This window comes from Saccopteryx bilineata, chromosome 1 (genome assembly GCF_036850765.1).
Source record: "Saccopteryx bilineata isolate mSacBil1 chromosome 1, mSacBil1_pri_phased_curated, whole genome shotgun sequence".
Taxonomy (NCBI): domain Eukaryota; kingdom Metazoa; phylum Chordata; class Mammalia; order Chiroptera; family Emballonuridae; genus Saccopteryx; species Saccopteryx bilineata.
The window spans coordinates 278,945,832-278,960,819 of NC_089490.1; the positions used below are offsets into that span (position 1 = coordinate 278,945,832).

Consider the following 14,988-nt stretch of genomic DNA (forward strand, 5'->3'; position numbering starts at 1 on the left):
AATAAGAACCACTGATGTAACCGGTGTAAATGAGAAGAGATGAAAAATGTGGAGAGAGAATTCTTTCCTCTTATTTACTTTCTTCTTTCCGCCTTGTCCTAGCTTCCTTTTTAAAATAAAATCCTGTACAAAATTAACATACAAAAGTCCATAGCCTTTCTATATGCCAACAATGAAATATTAGAAAACGAACTCAAAAAAATAATCCCCTTCACGATTGCAACAAAAAAAATAAAATACCTAGGAATAAACATAACAAAGAACGTAAAGGACCTATATAATGAAAATTACAAAGCATTGTTAAGGGAAATCGAAAAAGATACAATGAGATGGAAAAATATTCCTTGTTCTTGGATAGGAAGAATAAATATAATCAAAATGGCCATATTACCCAAAGCAATATACAAATTTAATGCAATTCCCATCAAAATCCCTATGAGATTTTTTAAAGAAATGGAACAAAAAATCATCAGATTTATATGGAACTATAAAAAACCCCGAATAGCCAAAACAATCCTAAGGAAAAAGAATGAAGCTGGGGGCATTACAATACCTGACTTTAAACTATATTATAGGGCCACGATAAGCAAAACAGCATGGTATTGGCAAAAAAATAGACACTCAGACCAATGGAACAGAATAGAAAGCCCAGAAATAAAACCACATATATATGGTCAAATAATCTTTGATAAAGGGGCCAACAACACACAATGGAGAAAAGAAAGCCTCTTCAACAAATGGTGTTGGGAAAACTGGAAAGCCACATGCAAAAGAATGAAACTCGACTACAGCCTGTCCCTGTGTACTAAAATTAATTCAAAATGGATCAAAGACCTAAATATAAGACCTGAAACAATAAAGTACATAGAAGAAGACATAGGTACTAAAATCATGGACCTGGGTTTTAAAGAACATTTTATGAACTTGACTCCAATGGCAAGAGAAGTGAAGGCAAAGATAAATGAATGGGACTACATCAGAATTAAAAGTTTTTGCTCAGCAAGAGAAACTGATATCAAAATAAACAGACAGCCAACTATATGGGAACTGATATTTTCAAACGACAGCTCAGATAAGGGCCTAATATCCAAAATTTACAAAGAACTCATAAAACTCAACAACAAACAAACAAACAATCCAATAAAAAAATGGGAAGAGGACATGAACAGACACTTCTCCCAGCAAGAGATACAAATGGCCAACAGATATATGAAAAGATGCTCAGCTTCATTAGTTATTAGAGAAATGCAAATCAAAACTACAATGAGATACCACCTCACTCCTGTTAGATTAGCTATTATCAACAAGACGGGTAATAGCAAATGTTGGAGAGGCTGTGGAGAAAAAGGAACCCTCATTCACTGTTGGTGGGACTGTAAAGTAGTACAACCATTATGGAGGAAAGTATGGTGGTTCCTCAAAAAACTACAAATAGAACTACCTTATGACCCAGCAATCCCTCTACTGGGTATATACCCCAAAACCTCAGAAACATTGATACGTGAAGACACATGTAGCCCCATGTTCATTGCAGCACTGTTCACAGTGGCCAAGACATGGAAACAACCAAAAAGCCCTTCAATAGAAGACTGGATAAAGAAGATGTGGCACATATACACTATGGAATACTACTCAGCCATAAGAAATGATGACATCAGATCATTTACAGCAAAATGGTGGGATCTTGATAACATTATAAGGAGTGAAATAAGCAAATCAGAAAAAAACAAGAACTACATGATTCCATACATTGGTGGAACATAAAAATGAGACTAAGAGACATGGACAAGAGTGTGGTGGTTACCAAGGGTGGGGGGGGAGGGAGGACATGGGAGGGAGGGAGGGAGAGAGTTAGGGGGAGGGGGAGGGGCACAGAGAACTAGATAGAGGGTGACGGAGGACAATCTGACTTTGGGCGAGGGGTTTGCAACATAATTTGATGACAAAATAACCTAGACATGTTTTCTTTGAATATATGTACCCTGATTTATTAATGTCATCCCATTACCATTAATAAAAATTTATTAAAAAAAAAATAAAATAAAATCCTGAAACCTTCTTCAGGGAGCTTTTACCCACCCTCTAAGGTTTTGTCATAGTGGCTAACTTCTGGAATATTTTTATTTTCTACTGTTACTATTAAGTTAGCTTGCAATTCTCTTTCCCAGAAAGTGAGTTTCCTTTTCCTTTTATAGTAGATGTGTATGTGTGTTTTAAAAGAAAAAACAAAATGATTGAATGTCTTCCCTGGCTTTGGTGGACAGCAAAAAGGATACCTGTTGAGATATTTAAAACATTTGCACAAGTATTTTTGTCTTCTTATTTCCATTTAATATCTCAATATTAAAAAAAATTATTGCTGTCTGAGTATTTTTCCAGATTGGCATTTATATACAGCTGTGAAGGGTACCTTGAGAGTTAATCATAGGACAGTCATCTTATGGTCCTTTCTAAAGCAAAAGGCATCAGCATTACTACATATTAATGGTTGGGGTAACAATGCTTGTCTCATTCTCATTTTGTCAAGTGCTGTATTCTTCTGTAACCGAGTGTATTTCTGCCCCTGAATTTGAATTTCTGAGTTGCAATTTCATTATATTCAATAGGAATCATTTCCTTTTAGAAACGATGAATCATTGAACTGGATGTGCCCATAAACTGTTTACCTTTTCCAGTAGTTCAGAACACACAGACACATATCAGCTTTTATCTCCCCTTGTCAGGCAGAACAAAGTCATGTTAGAATAATCAGAACCTTGGATTTTAATAAAAATATAACCAGGGTCTGAAAAGCTGATTTATTGGCTCTTTGGTTTTTGGCTTCTCAAGAAATAATGTCAGCTCTGCTGATGAGAATCACAAGGAAGGCTGTGGAACCTTGTTAAGTCAATGGAATACTAATGCTCCAGAGTGACAGGTCTATTTAAATAAGTGGCTCTGGGAAGCTGTCTGCAGGACGTGATCTCTGAAAAGAGGCAGATCTCAGTGGAGCTGGCAGGTCCCAGACCTGCTTCGCAGAGCTGGCTTTACACCCAAGGGCTGCTGTAATTGCTGTAGCGCCTGGAAACAAAACCAAGCAAACAAAAAATGCGGAGTCTTTCGTGATTGGGGGGGAGGGGGAAGCAGGTGCGGGAGGCTCGTTTAATGAGGAGCAAGGAGCAGAGGCAGCGCTTGCATATGGTAAGGACCATGTGGGCGTTCTGTCCTAGGCTAGCCCAGACTGCACTTCTGCAAAGCCAAAGGCTATGGCTGTCACTAAGAGGTTTCTTTCTGTTCATAAGGAAAACATGAACTTCCCATGAACTGAGAATTTGCTTAGTTGAAATAGTTTCAAGTTGTTAAGCATAAAAAGGGCTAAAAACCAGGTATTTTATATCATCAAGGGCAGTGTCTTAGCTTGGGTCCCCATGAAAGCAAACCCTGAGATAAGGACTTGGGGGCAAGTAGTGTTTTTGGAAGATGACCCTGGGAAGTGGTGTGAAGGACAGGGAAGAGAGACCAGGATGATAGGAAAGCTAACACATGGTGCTGATGAGCTGGTGACCCTTTTGGGCAGCCAGGAGTCAGCCCTTCATGGAACCTCTGAAAGACCTAGTATAAGACATCTCAGGAATGTCTTGTGGGGGTGGGGCAGGGATGCCGGGGTATGTATCTGCCAACTCTGTCTCTCGGGGCAGGGGTGCTCTTAGGTACATTAAATCTTCGGCAGTTCACCCCTGTGCAGTGGGCTGGAATGGGGATGATCTGATGCCCATCAGGGGCTTCTTCCTGACCTTGCATCTTGACTTGTTACACTGCTCATACGCCAGGTGATCCAGATACAGGCCAGGGTAGGGTAGCACAGGAAGAGGTCTGCTCCACTGTGGTCCCATGTGACTAGAAAGTCCTCTAGGCAGGAGAGAGACAGAGAGCTGGGCTCCGAAGGATAAATAACATGGGGATGGAGGCTGGTGGAGAAATGGGGAAGAAAATGATGCAACCTGGGTTCTGCCCATCTCCTGCTGGCCCCATGGACCTGGCCATGATTTCCTGGGAAGAGTCTCCTGAGAATGAGTGATGGAAGGTAGCTTGTTTTCTTTAGGACCTGTTTAGAGTGCTTTCTGCTGCGGTAACAGAAACCCTGACTTGACAGTGGTTTAAAGAAGATAGGTGTATATTTTTCTGAACTTACTAGAAGTTTTGAGGTAGGCAGTCACTGTGCAGAGCTGGCCCTGGACCATGAGGATGTCATAGACACAGGTTCTTTCCTCGTCTCCCCAGTTTGTTGAATGGTCAATTCATGATAGCACAACGGTCATCTCAGCTCCAGGCTGGGGAGTAGCAGCCCCAACCACATTGGTCCCTTTCAGCAGGATGCAACAGCTTTCTCTTTGGGGCTCAAATAGAGAACAGGATTGCATTTGCCAAAGTCTGCGACATTTTTGGTTTTCACAACTGGTGAGGTGCTACTAGCATCTATAGCATCTAGTGGGTAGAGGCCAGGGATGCTGTTAGAAGTCCTACAACACATAGGACAACCCCCACAACAAATAATGATCTGGCTGAAAATGTCCATAGTGCCATAGTTGCAGAACCCTGAGTTAGACCACGATGGTGTATTGCTTAGAAGTGAGTATGTTGCTTCTTTGAATAAAATAGAGGGTTTTGTGTAGACAACTCACAGCCCTCAACATGGTGGCAAGTGGACCCCCTGGCAGGAGCCCAACTCTTGGCTGCATGGTTGTTGCTGTGAGTGAAACAACATTGGGTAGGAGGTGAGGAGGCCAACAGTCTCATGGGGAGAAGACAGATATGTTGGTATTCGAGAAGTTTTCCATATTCTCTGAAAGGTATACAGAGTTGGGCAAAAGTGGGCTTACAGTTGTTTGTATGGAAAATATAATAATTAAGAAATAATACAAGAATAAACTCTGTGTTTCATGTACTAACGATGGCGAACCTACTTTTGCGCTACTCCGTATGTATAAAGTGCTAATCATCAGTACTTGTCTTTTATGATTTAATCACTACATCTAGGCCATTAATATTACCTTTAATAGTAATTTAGGAAGCGAATCCCTGACTTATAACAGGAATCAAATTCTCGGGTTGCATTACAGTTAGAATGGCCTTTGTTCTTTAGAATGTTTTTATTTTCCAAGATCATCTTGAAAAGGTTTGAGAGGAGCAGGAAGAGGCATGCTAAATTTTGGGCAGCTGCTCCTTTAGTTTTCTATTAGCATTTGAAAAATGTCTCTTTCAAGCAGTGTTCATTAAGATTTTAATTTTGCAGTTTGTTCCTTTTTAAGTGACATGCAATTAATTAAGTTTTAGTGTGTCATCTATTTTTCGCAATGACACTTTTACTGCCCCCTTTTCATTTCAGTCCGTTTATAAATTGTACTTTAGCTAATGAGTTTCATCCTGATTTCCAGTTCCAAATAATTACCACTCTACTAATATGGCTATTTTTTAATGTGTCACAGAATTAAAAGCGTTACCAGGTGGAGTCAGGTGAGTTGGGTCTGCCTGGGCCATGGGACCGCTGGAGGCTGCTGGGCTCCCTGCTCTCCTCAGTTCAACACATACGGACCCGTCACCGCGTGTCTGACACCTGGGTCTGTGTGGGGGAGAAGCCTCCGCTGAGCCTGGTCCCAGGGGAGCTCACAGACTAGATAATTGCCCCACTTCTCCACATTGCTTTGCCAGTGGAAACATGACTAACGGGACTTGAACTCCTGAATCATTTTTAAACTGTATGTGAGGCTGAGATTGGACCAAGATGAATTGAACAGCAATTCCTTATTAATTCGTATTTTACTGCCAAGCTGAAATTCATGAAATATTAAGAGGAGGCAGCAGGTGGTACGGGGGAGGTTTACTAAGGATGTGACTAGTGTAAGTGACATTGTGAGGATGAGTCAGGGTTCTCTAGAGAAAGAGAAGTGATGTGTGATACACATTAAGAGATTTACTTTATTTAGAGATTTGCTTTAAGGAATTGGCTTACATGGTTCAGGGAGTTGGCAAGCATGAGATCTGTAGGGGAGGCCAGCAGGCTAGACACTTATGCGGGAGCTGATGCTGCAGTCTTGAAGCTGAATTCCTTCTTCTGCAGAAAATTTAGCTTTTGTTTTTAAGATCTTCAACTGATTGGACAAGGCCCACCCATATAATTTCAGTTAGTTTCCTTGACTTCAAATCACTTGATTTTGGACATTTACCCCATCTACAAAATGCCTTCACAGCACACCTGGATTTGTGTTTGATTAAATCCCTGAGTTCCAGAGCCTGGCCATATTAACACAAAAACTGCCAACAAGGGTGGGCCTGCCCTGTGGGGGGTGGGAAGTACCTCGGGCCGGGGGTCAGCAGACCTTCTCTCTTACCAGCTTCAAGGCCTTAGGCAGGTCCCTCGGCCACTGTGACTACCACCCATTTACTAAACGCATGCCTCCTATGAGCCAGGATGATAGGTGTTGAGGAAACACAAACAGAAACAGGTGAGATGTAGCCTCCATACTGGAGAAGCCCACAATCTGGAAAAGACCATAGAGCCACAATCAACTAACTACCCAGCATGAGAATGGAATGGCCTCACATTTCTGCAAAATCACAACCATAGCCATCCTCACAGAGATCCGTGAGGGAAAACTAAGATGATAAATAAAGGCAAGTGACTGTACTGTTAGAATTTTTAGAAGAATCTGGCAGCCTTGGTCAAGTGTTCACGAAGCACCTTTGTTGTCTTCATCTCTTTATTGCTGGAAAGCCAAGAAATCTCAGTTCTTTAAAAATTCCAAGATTGACATGCTGAGTTTAGGTGGTTTTATTTAAGAAAGATGAATCAGTAAATGGAGCACTTACAGGTGGGTCGTGCGATGGTAGTAAATGCAGTGGGTGACAGAGGCAAGCTCGTCTACCTGGCTACAGGGAGATTCTATGACTAGGTTTTGGAAGTTTGACCTTTGTTTCATTCCACTGAGTTTTGTTTTCTGCTTGTGGAAGGGAAAAGTTCTTATTGCCTCCACCCATAACTGTTGGTGGCTTGTGTTTTTCAGGGGCGGATGTCCATGCCAGGGACCCGCGCCGCGGGATGTCGCCCCAGGAGTGGGCCACTTACACCGGACGGTTTGAGGCGGTGCGCCTCATCCAGAGGCTGCTGGAACGACCCTGCCCCGAGCAGTTCGGGGAAAAGTACAAGCCAGAGTTGCCACTGCCCCTCGAGGGGGTTGTGAAGCTGGAGGAATCCAAAAACTGCTTGCAGAGGCTCGCCGAGTTTGTGCGGTGCCCGCTGACCTTCCGCTCGCACCAGGGCCCGGAGGCTGGGGGGGTCCTGGACCACATGGTCAAGATGACCACGAGTCTCTTCAGTCCTGCTGTGGCCATCGCCTGCCAGACTGTGTGCCCTGAGAACCTCCCCTGTGTGGGGAAAAGGCGGCTGGCAGTGCAGGAAATCCTGGCGGCTCCCGGGGTGCTGGGCATACCTGCGCAGGAAAGGGACAACGGGAAGGGCACTGGGCAGCCATTACGGACTTCCCAGGCCGTGGGGATCTCCAGAGAAGGAGTCCCGAGAGCCAGCCTTCCGTCATCCCAGCTGCCACGTGCCTCGCGGAAGGCCAGCCTGCTGCCCCTGCACCTGCTTAGGAGGAGCAGTGTGCGCCCGGGCGTGGTCATCCCCAGGGTGCGCATCACCAAGGCGCCAGCGCCCACCTTCCAGCCCGAGCGGGTGCCCGCGAAGGGCAGCACCAAGGACAGCTCCCACCTGCAGCTCCCCAAGTGGAGGTACAAGGAAGCCAAGGAGGAAAAGAGGAAGGCAGAGGAGGCGGAGAGGCAGCGGGTGGCCGCGGCGCAGAAGGAAAAGCGGGTGGCGCCCTGGAAGAAAAGGACGTGAGGGCAGCCCCCCACGGCGCGCCACCCGGAGTCCCAGGAGGAGGCTGCGGGGAGGCACCATGGCTTCGCACCGGGAAGGATGCGCCTCCGCCAGCTCTCCCCGCTCTGGGCGGCACATTCCCCTTCGGGACAGCACCGTCTAGGGATGGGGGTGGGGACGGAGGAGCAGAAAACAGCCCATGTTGTTTCAGGCTGCACCTTAGTGCATTGGGCATACTGCAAATCGATTTGCTAAAATCAGTTCCCCTAGCAATCAATACACCTAGCGGGCGATTTGCCTAAAAGTCTACCTTAGAACCTCAAGAAAATTTTAAGACCAATTTATGAAAGGGCATTTTGTGTATAATTTTGTATTTTAATTATGATCAAATTTGCAGCATTTTACTGGTGGTAGGGATGTTTGTATTTTAGATAGTTTTAATGCATTTGTCTGAGGACAGTTTGTTTAAAATACTGTTTCTAGCAATAATTATTTGTGGGATCTCTATGATTTCATACGAAATTTGTGAAACTTCCCCCTTTTTGTTATTTGATTTTGCCTTTCCTTCTCATTGTGGCTAAACATAGCCCTGCATGTTCTTATTAATTTGATTAAGATATTTGTTTCTATTTAAAGGAGGCATTTTTATACAAACTGATCAAGTGGGACAACAGAAATCAGATTTCCTTGATTTTTTTTGTGAAGCTCTCTTATTCATACAGTGATTATAACCAAGAAAAAACTATTGTCAAAGTATGAAACTGCATAGAGAAACATGTATTATTGCTAGAACTAAGCTCATTTTAAGCAAGGGATTTTAGATAAGTTGAACACAAAACTCTTTAACATACTCAAAAACAGATATGAAGAAAAATAACTATTTTTAATAAAATGGGGCAAATCTAATATTAGAAATACAAAATTAAGTCATATGTGCTCTTCAATAAATTGAATTCAGATATTCTTAAAATATAATAAAAAGGATGGAAAAAGGATAAGGAACCCAGAGTGACAACCACTGACGTAGAAGGGAGTAATTTTTAGAGGAACAAGGATTAGAGTTGATGTGAGGCAAGCAAACTCTTCCTGAGTGGGCGAGGTGGCAGCCTCCTCCAGACTCAGTTCCAAAGATTCCCTGGGGTGGATTTACTTTTATTTTTCCTTTGATAACTACCCTGATGTTCAGTTAATCCTCATACTGACTTCATAGAATTTCCAAGATGTGGGCACTTTGGCAGATCAGAGAGGTTGGAACTTGCCCTGGATCCCAAACTCTCAGTGGGAGTTTTCTGTCCATACTTTTTTTTGTTTAACCTGCAAAACACTGAGAAAGTTTAATGACTCTCTGGCCATCTGGGTTGTAGAGTATGTATCACATATGCACTACCGACAGCACTTTATTTAAATAGTATCCTGCTTGGAAGCTATAGATTTAAAATATTACAGACCAGTATAGAAGCTCTTTATTATAATCCTGGATTCACCGGTCAAATCTGTCTGGTCACGTCTGGACCAGTGCCCAGCTGTCTCATGCTTGGGCGGGGGTGGCACTGGCCTCTCCCTATTCCCTCTCTCACAGCGCCATCAGGCATTGAGCAGTCATGGGTCTCATACTCACCTTTCCAAAACCCTCAATATTGCATATTGCACCTGACTGATGAGGAATAGGTGTGCTGATATTTCAGCTTTTGAAGTCAGATTGTAGTGAGTTCCTTCCTCATCCCAAAGAGGCACAGGAGTCTGGACCCACTCTGAGTATCACTGGTAGTAGTTGGCTGCAGGTCACCCTTGAGCCTAAGAGTTGGGATTGGCTGAGTCCCTTTGCATGAGATGAGGGCCCACCTTGGTCCCCAAGGTGGAAGCATCCCTCGTCTCCCTGATGGTCTGATCTGTCATCCTTTAAGATGACTTTTTGTATTTATGTACTTTCATTGCTTTGAATAGCTGGCTGCATTGTCTCACTCAGGGATCATTGCCTGAGCCCCGTCCACCAGGGGCAAGGGCATTGATGGGTTCCTTCCTGTTTTCATGTCTCCTAGGCTTTGCCACATTTGTTCTCTGCCATCCCCTTCGCCTCATCTCTTTCCTTGTTTACCTTTTCTTCCTCTGCACATTTTCTTCTTCAGATTTGGCTAAATCGCTTGCTCATCCCTAGCCCCACTATTCTGAGGTCTAAAACAGGCAAAAAAGCCAGGCTGTTATAAGAGGTGATGTGGCGTCCCTGTTGATTGCTCATGTCATGACCGCCAAACACCCGATAGTGGAAGAAAGACAGATTTCTCTAGTGTCTGTGCAGGTGATTTAGACTTTTGGCATCCTCCCCTTTTAGGGAGGGAGCCCTAGGTTTCTCTCCTGACAGATGAAAATACCACCTCCATGTACAGAGGGGGGAGGGTCTGATGTCTGCTTGTACCCCTGATGTTTATTAACTATAAATAGGAAATTTCAAGTTGACAGGTACCTTCTCAGGGATTTATATATAAACATAGTTAGGGGCAAAGTTGAAGTATATTTTAATACTTTTTAGTGTTTGTGTGAATTATGACTAAACTAGACAGAAGAAATGTTTCCAAGACAACGTCAGTGCTGCTGTTGCCTAGGGAGATGTCTGGGAATTGCCTCTCAGTCGAGATTTCCTGGTTATTGGAAACCCAGGACATGGCCGCTATAGTGGCTCTGGGGTCGATGTGGAGTCACTTCAGTGCCCCTGGGTTGCCTCTTATGGATGTGAGCCCTGTAATTATACCCCCCGCAATGTGAGTAGCATGGCTGTGGTAACCTAGATGGGCCATTCATTGCTTTTACTTCTAGAACTGGTTCCTCCCCATCTGATTTTTGGGTGTGTGGTGGGAGATGACTCAGTTTCCCACCACAGTGGTGTGCCACCACTAGTCCTGCTCCAAGCTCAGCACTGGGGAGGGGGCAGGACACACTGGGGGGGCATCTGGAATGGTCAGGGTGTTCAGAGGCTGCAACTTCTACATCTTTGGCTACGTTAGGGAAATGCAGCATGTAACATTAGGAACCTTTAAGTTTATGACCCTCCTTTAGGCATCATGAGATACCTCAAGAATATGAAGATGGGAAATTGCACTATCTTCAGCATCTCAACTGATCAAGGCTTATTTTACTGAAAAGGATGAACTTCATAATGTCAGTTGGAAAATGGGACTGTGAGTGCAGAGGGACTATCCCGGGCTACCTCTGCTGCTTCCTTCTGTGGTCAGTGGGTGACCAGGTCTCTGGAAGTTCAGTGTAAGTGGAGATGAGACTGTTGTCTGTGAAACTGAATCCCGTGAGCTGGGGCCAGACCCTGGCCCTGTGGTGGATGCTTGCTGTCCCCAGGGAAGACTCATGGGCACATTACGAAGAAAATTGTTCCTGAAAGGTAAATAAATGGGCCGAGACTGAGAAGCGGGTGTCATTTGTCTCTTGTGGCCTCTGGCAGGAGCCCTGGGGTTTCCCCTTGTCCACACTACATGAAGAGAGGAGACGGCCTCTTCCTAATTCTGCTGTTTGCTCTGTGAAATGAGTTACAGCCCTGCTGTTCAGAAGGTGTTCTTTCTCCTGGTTCACCTGGAGCTTCTCGCTCACTCATTTTTCCATTCTAATGTAATATGGTTGTTCCTGATTGTATTGAGATTGATCACAAACTGTTGGAAGCTCCTAGTCATAACCAGTCCTTTACATGATAAAATGCTAGTACTTTTTCTTGTTTACAGTGTTGGGAAATTCTAACATGCTACCTGAGGGTTTGCTCAGGACCTTTTTTGTTCCATCATGGAGAACCGTTTGGATTCTGCACTTGGCTGTGGTAACCCGCATGCAAAAATGCTCAGGGCCCCATTTGGGCGTGGGCCTCAGTTTCCCCTGAAGCAGGCTTGCATTAGCTCTGTCTCATCTGGTCAACTGCCAGGAGAGCCAGGCTCTTCTGGGGAAGGAAAGGATGGTAGAGCACAGTCGCTCCTCATGAAACAACCAAGTCACGTTTATGACAGCAGCTGGAGTTGGGTAGAAAGTCACCACGCAGAGTGATTGTCAGCCGCAAAGCACTAACAGCCAGGCTGGTTCTTCCTAAACCTCGAATTCACGTGTTGCTTCATGAACATTTAAAAAAGTGGCTAAAGATAGTCCTCTGAAGGTTGTCTTTTTGAAAGAAATAAAAAACCCCACTCCTACTTGCATCGATTAACTAATTTTTGAGTCACTCAGGTGAATGTTGGGGCTGCATGCACAATTTCCTGGCTGGGACCCAGCTTGAAATAAGACCCGTGTGAACAGTGTGGCCCCTGCGAGGGCCACAGCCCTTAGCAGCAAGCTGTGCCAAAGTGGACAGTGTGTGCAGGTGTGACTGCGCGCGCGCGCACACACACACACACACACACACACGCAGGCAAATGACCTGGAAGGAGAACTGGCTTTGTGCTCACACGGGTGACTGTTGCTGTGGTTTCACTGTGGGTCCTGGGCAATGCCAGGTGTGACCTGCCTGGATGGTGTTCAGGAGAACTGGGCAGCCGAGGCCCCCTGGGCACTCCAGCCAGCGTGACATGTGACTCAGCCGGAGCGTCATAACGCAGGTCTTTTTTTTTTTGAGAGGTGGTGTTTGCTTAGGTGTCTAATATAGGAGCTCCTTGCTGAGGTCCGGTAGCCAGGTCTGCGGCATGTCTCTGCCCTTAGCAAACATCCTTGGCATGGAGAAACCCTATCTCCAAGAAGACTGTGCTTAGAGAGCTCTGCTAGGCACTCAGCCCATGGCTGCAGGGTGGGGGCTGACTCACTGAACTTTGGCACCAGGTTAACATTGAATCCACATTTTACCTGTACGAAGTGCTAACCGCCCCCCCCAAGCCTGCCTAAGTATTAGATACTTTAATCAACAGCAACACAATTTAGGTTCTGAGAGAAATCATTTCATCATAATGCGATACCTTTATATCGTTCTTAAGGAAAATGTAGGAGAGAAACAAAGGTGAGGCCAGCCTGTGCTGACCTGATGTTTTATGAAGTTTTTTTGGGGGGTCGCATAAAGATACTTTAATTAACAACATTTGGGAGCAACAGTTCTAGCAGCTTGTTTGGAACTGCACAGCTATGTTGAATTTGCTGAAAATCACAAAAGGAAGCTATACACCCAGAAATGTTATCAGCAGCCTTCAGAACATCCTAAGGAATTTGAACAACACATCCCATTCATAAACAGAAAAGGCCAATCTCTTTGCAATTCTCTTTATTCAAGTCGTCCTGCCTGGCATTTATCGGATGTCTGAGGATGCGCGTGAACAGTCTTCCACACAGTGTGCCAGTTTCAGGTTATGTTTCATTTTGGTATAAGCTCTGTTTTCTGAATGTAAAGCTATTTTTTATTGTTATTCCAAAAAATCCAGTAGGTTTCTGGATATGTTGAGTCCGGATATAATTCTGTAAATTTCATAGTGCTTTATTTTGAAGTGAGAGTTTTTGTTAGTTTCTAAGAGGTAGTTTCCTATTTAGATAGACCTCAGGGCTATCGTGGGACCTACGGATAAATGTGACCCCACAACTTCGGTTCTTGATATCTAAAAGCTTAATCATCTTTAAGTTAGATATGATATACTATTTAACAGGAAGAATGTGTTTTCCCTTTTAACTTCTAACAATTTCTGTACTTAATGCTTAAAAAATGTAGAAAAAATGATGTGATAATGTAAAAAATATGGGAATTGTGGCTACAAAAATAAAAATCACTTGTAAAAATAAACAATCTTATGGTACAATCATTTGATATTTGAATAAACCTAAGTGTGTATAAATTAGAAAATGAAACAATGGAATATACAAGTATTTTTAATGTCACTTATTTTGATCAAAATAAATGTGCACTTTCCTCTCCTGACACACTCGTTCTTTATTTTTCAAAAGGTAACATTTAAGAAATGTATTCAGGTATTGATGAATATCTCCTCCTACATTAAAATAATTTCTTTGCAGTTCATCTCTTCCCGGCTTACACCTTGATAGACAGGCATACTTCTGTCATGTTTCCAAGTATTGACCCATACATACAAAGTCAAAACAAAAGTACAGTTTTATTTTTATGAGGATTCTTTTACTTAAATGGTACAATGTAAATGTTGTTCTTTAGTTTCTTTTCTTTACTTAAAATGTCTCTGGAAAGCTTTTTAAAGAATTTAGAAATTAATTTTATTTTCTCTTAACAGCTAAAATAGTAATGCTCAAACACAGGAGAAATCAACCAAACACTATGAAAAAGTCTCAAGGGAAAAGGGACTCACCCTCCCCTGGGGTGGTCCCTAACACCGATTACTTGTGCATCTTTCTAGAAATACAGTCTAAATGGTTTCTTCCCTTAAGGCATCATGCAGATGAGATCCCCTTGCACGTGCAGTTTCTTTCCCTCCTGTTGGGGAAAGCTGTTTTATTTAGTTCTTCCAGTCTTGTTGATTGCTGCGTCGTATTCCTTGACAAAGGTGCATCACGATTCATTTAGCCATTTCTCCATATTAGACTATTACAGTATATTTGGTTCTTATCTCTTACAAGTAATGAAGAACCTCGAACTTACCTATTTTTACCCACAAGTGAATCTTTTCCTAAGATAGGAGTAAAGAGGTGGATTTTGCCAGGTAGAAGGGGAAACACAGTTTAATTTCAATAGTAACTGTTGCGTTGTCCTTTGCAAAGGCTGCTGAGAACTTGCCCGCTGGCAGTGGACAAAAGAGGTCATTTCTCACCTGCAGCAACACTTAACTGTTCTTCGGACTTTCTAAGTTTTGCCAATCTAATAGTAAAACAATTCTATCTCATTTTAACTTTCATTTCTCCAATTGTTGGCAAGGTTGAGCATCTTTTCACGTGTCTTTGGGCCACTTTTATTTCCTGCTACAAGAATTTCTTATTTTTATCTGTTTCTTAATTTTTCTTTTATTTTTTGGTGTCATTTTGCTCATTTGTAGGAGTTTGCTACAAATTTTGGATAATAGTCCTTTGACACATATTGTATTTATTTTCTCCTTTTATCATTCTCTTTCAGGTATCTTGTATAAAAGTTTTAAATTTAGTCAAAACTGTCAAACTAAAAATATTTGCATTCTTTTATTTCCTTAGGACATTTTTCCTGCCCACAAATTAACATT

At 43.1% G+C, this 14,988-nt stretch overlaps 1 protein-coding gene across 1 annotated transcript in view; it reads left to right on the forward strand.

The window, feature by feature from the left end:
- The window catches only part of ANKRD33B (ankyrin repeat domain 33B), an 81,970-nt gene extending 68,922 nt beyond the window's left edge, over nucleotides 1-13,048 (forward strand). The window contains exon 4 of the mRNA XM_066243639.1: nucleotides 7,041-13,048. Coding sequence (XP_066099736.1) covers nucleotides 7,041-7,873 — 833 coding nt within the window. The 3' untranslated portion in view covers nucleotides 7,874-13,048. The remainder of the gene's footprint in view (nucleotides 1-7,040) is intronic.
- The last annotated feature ends 1,940 nt before the right edge of the window (nucleotides 13,049-14,988 follow it).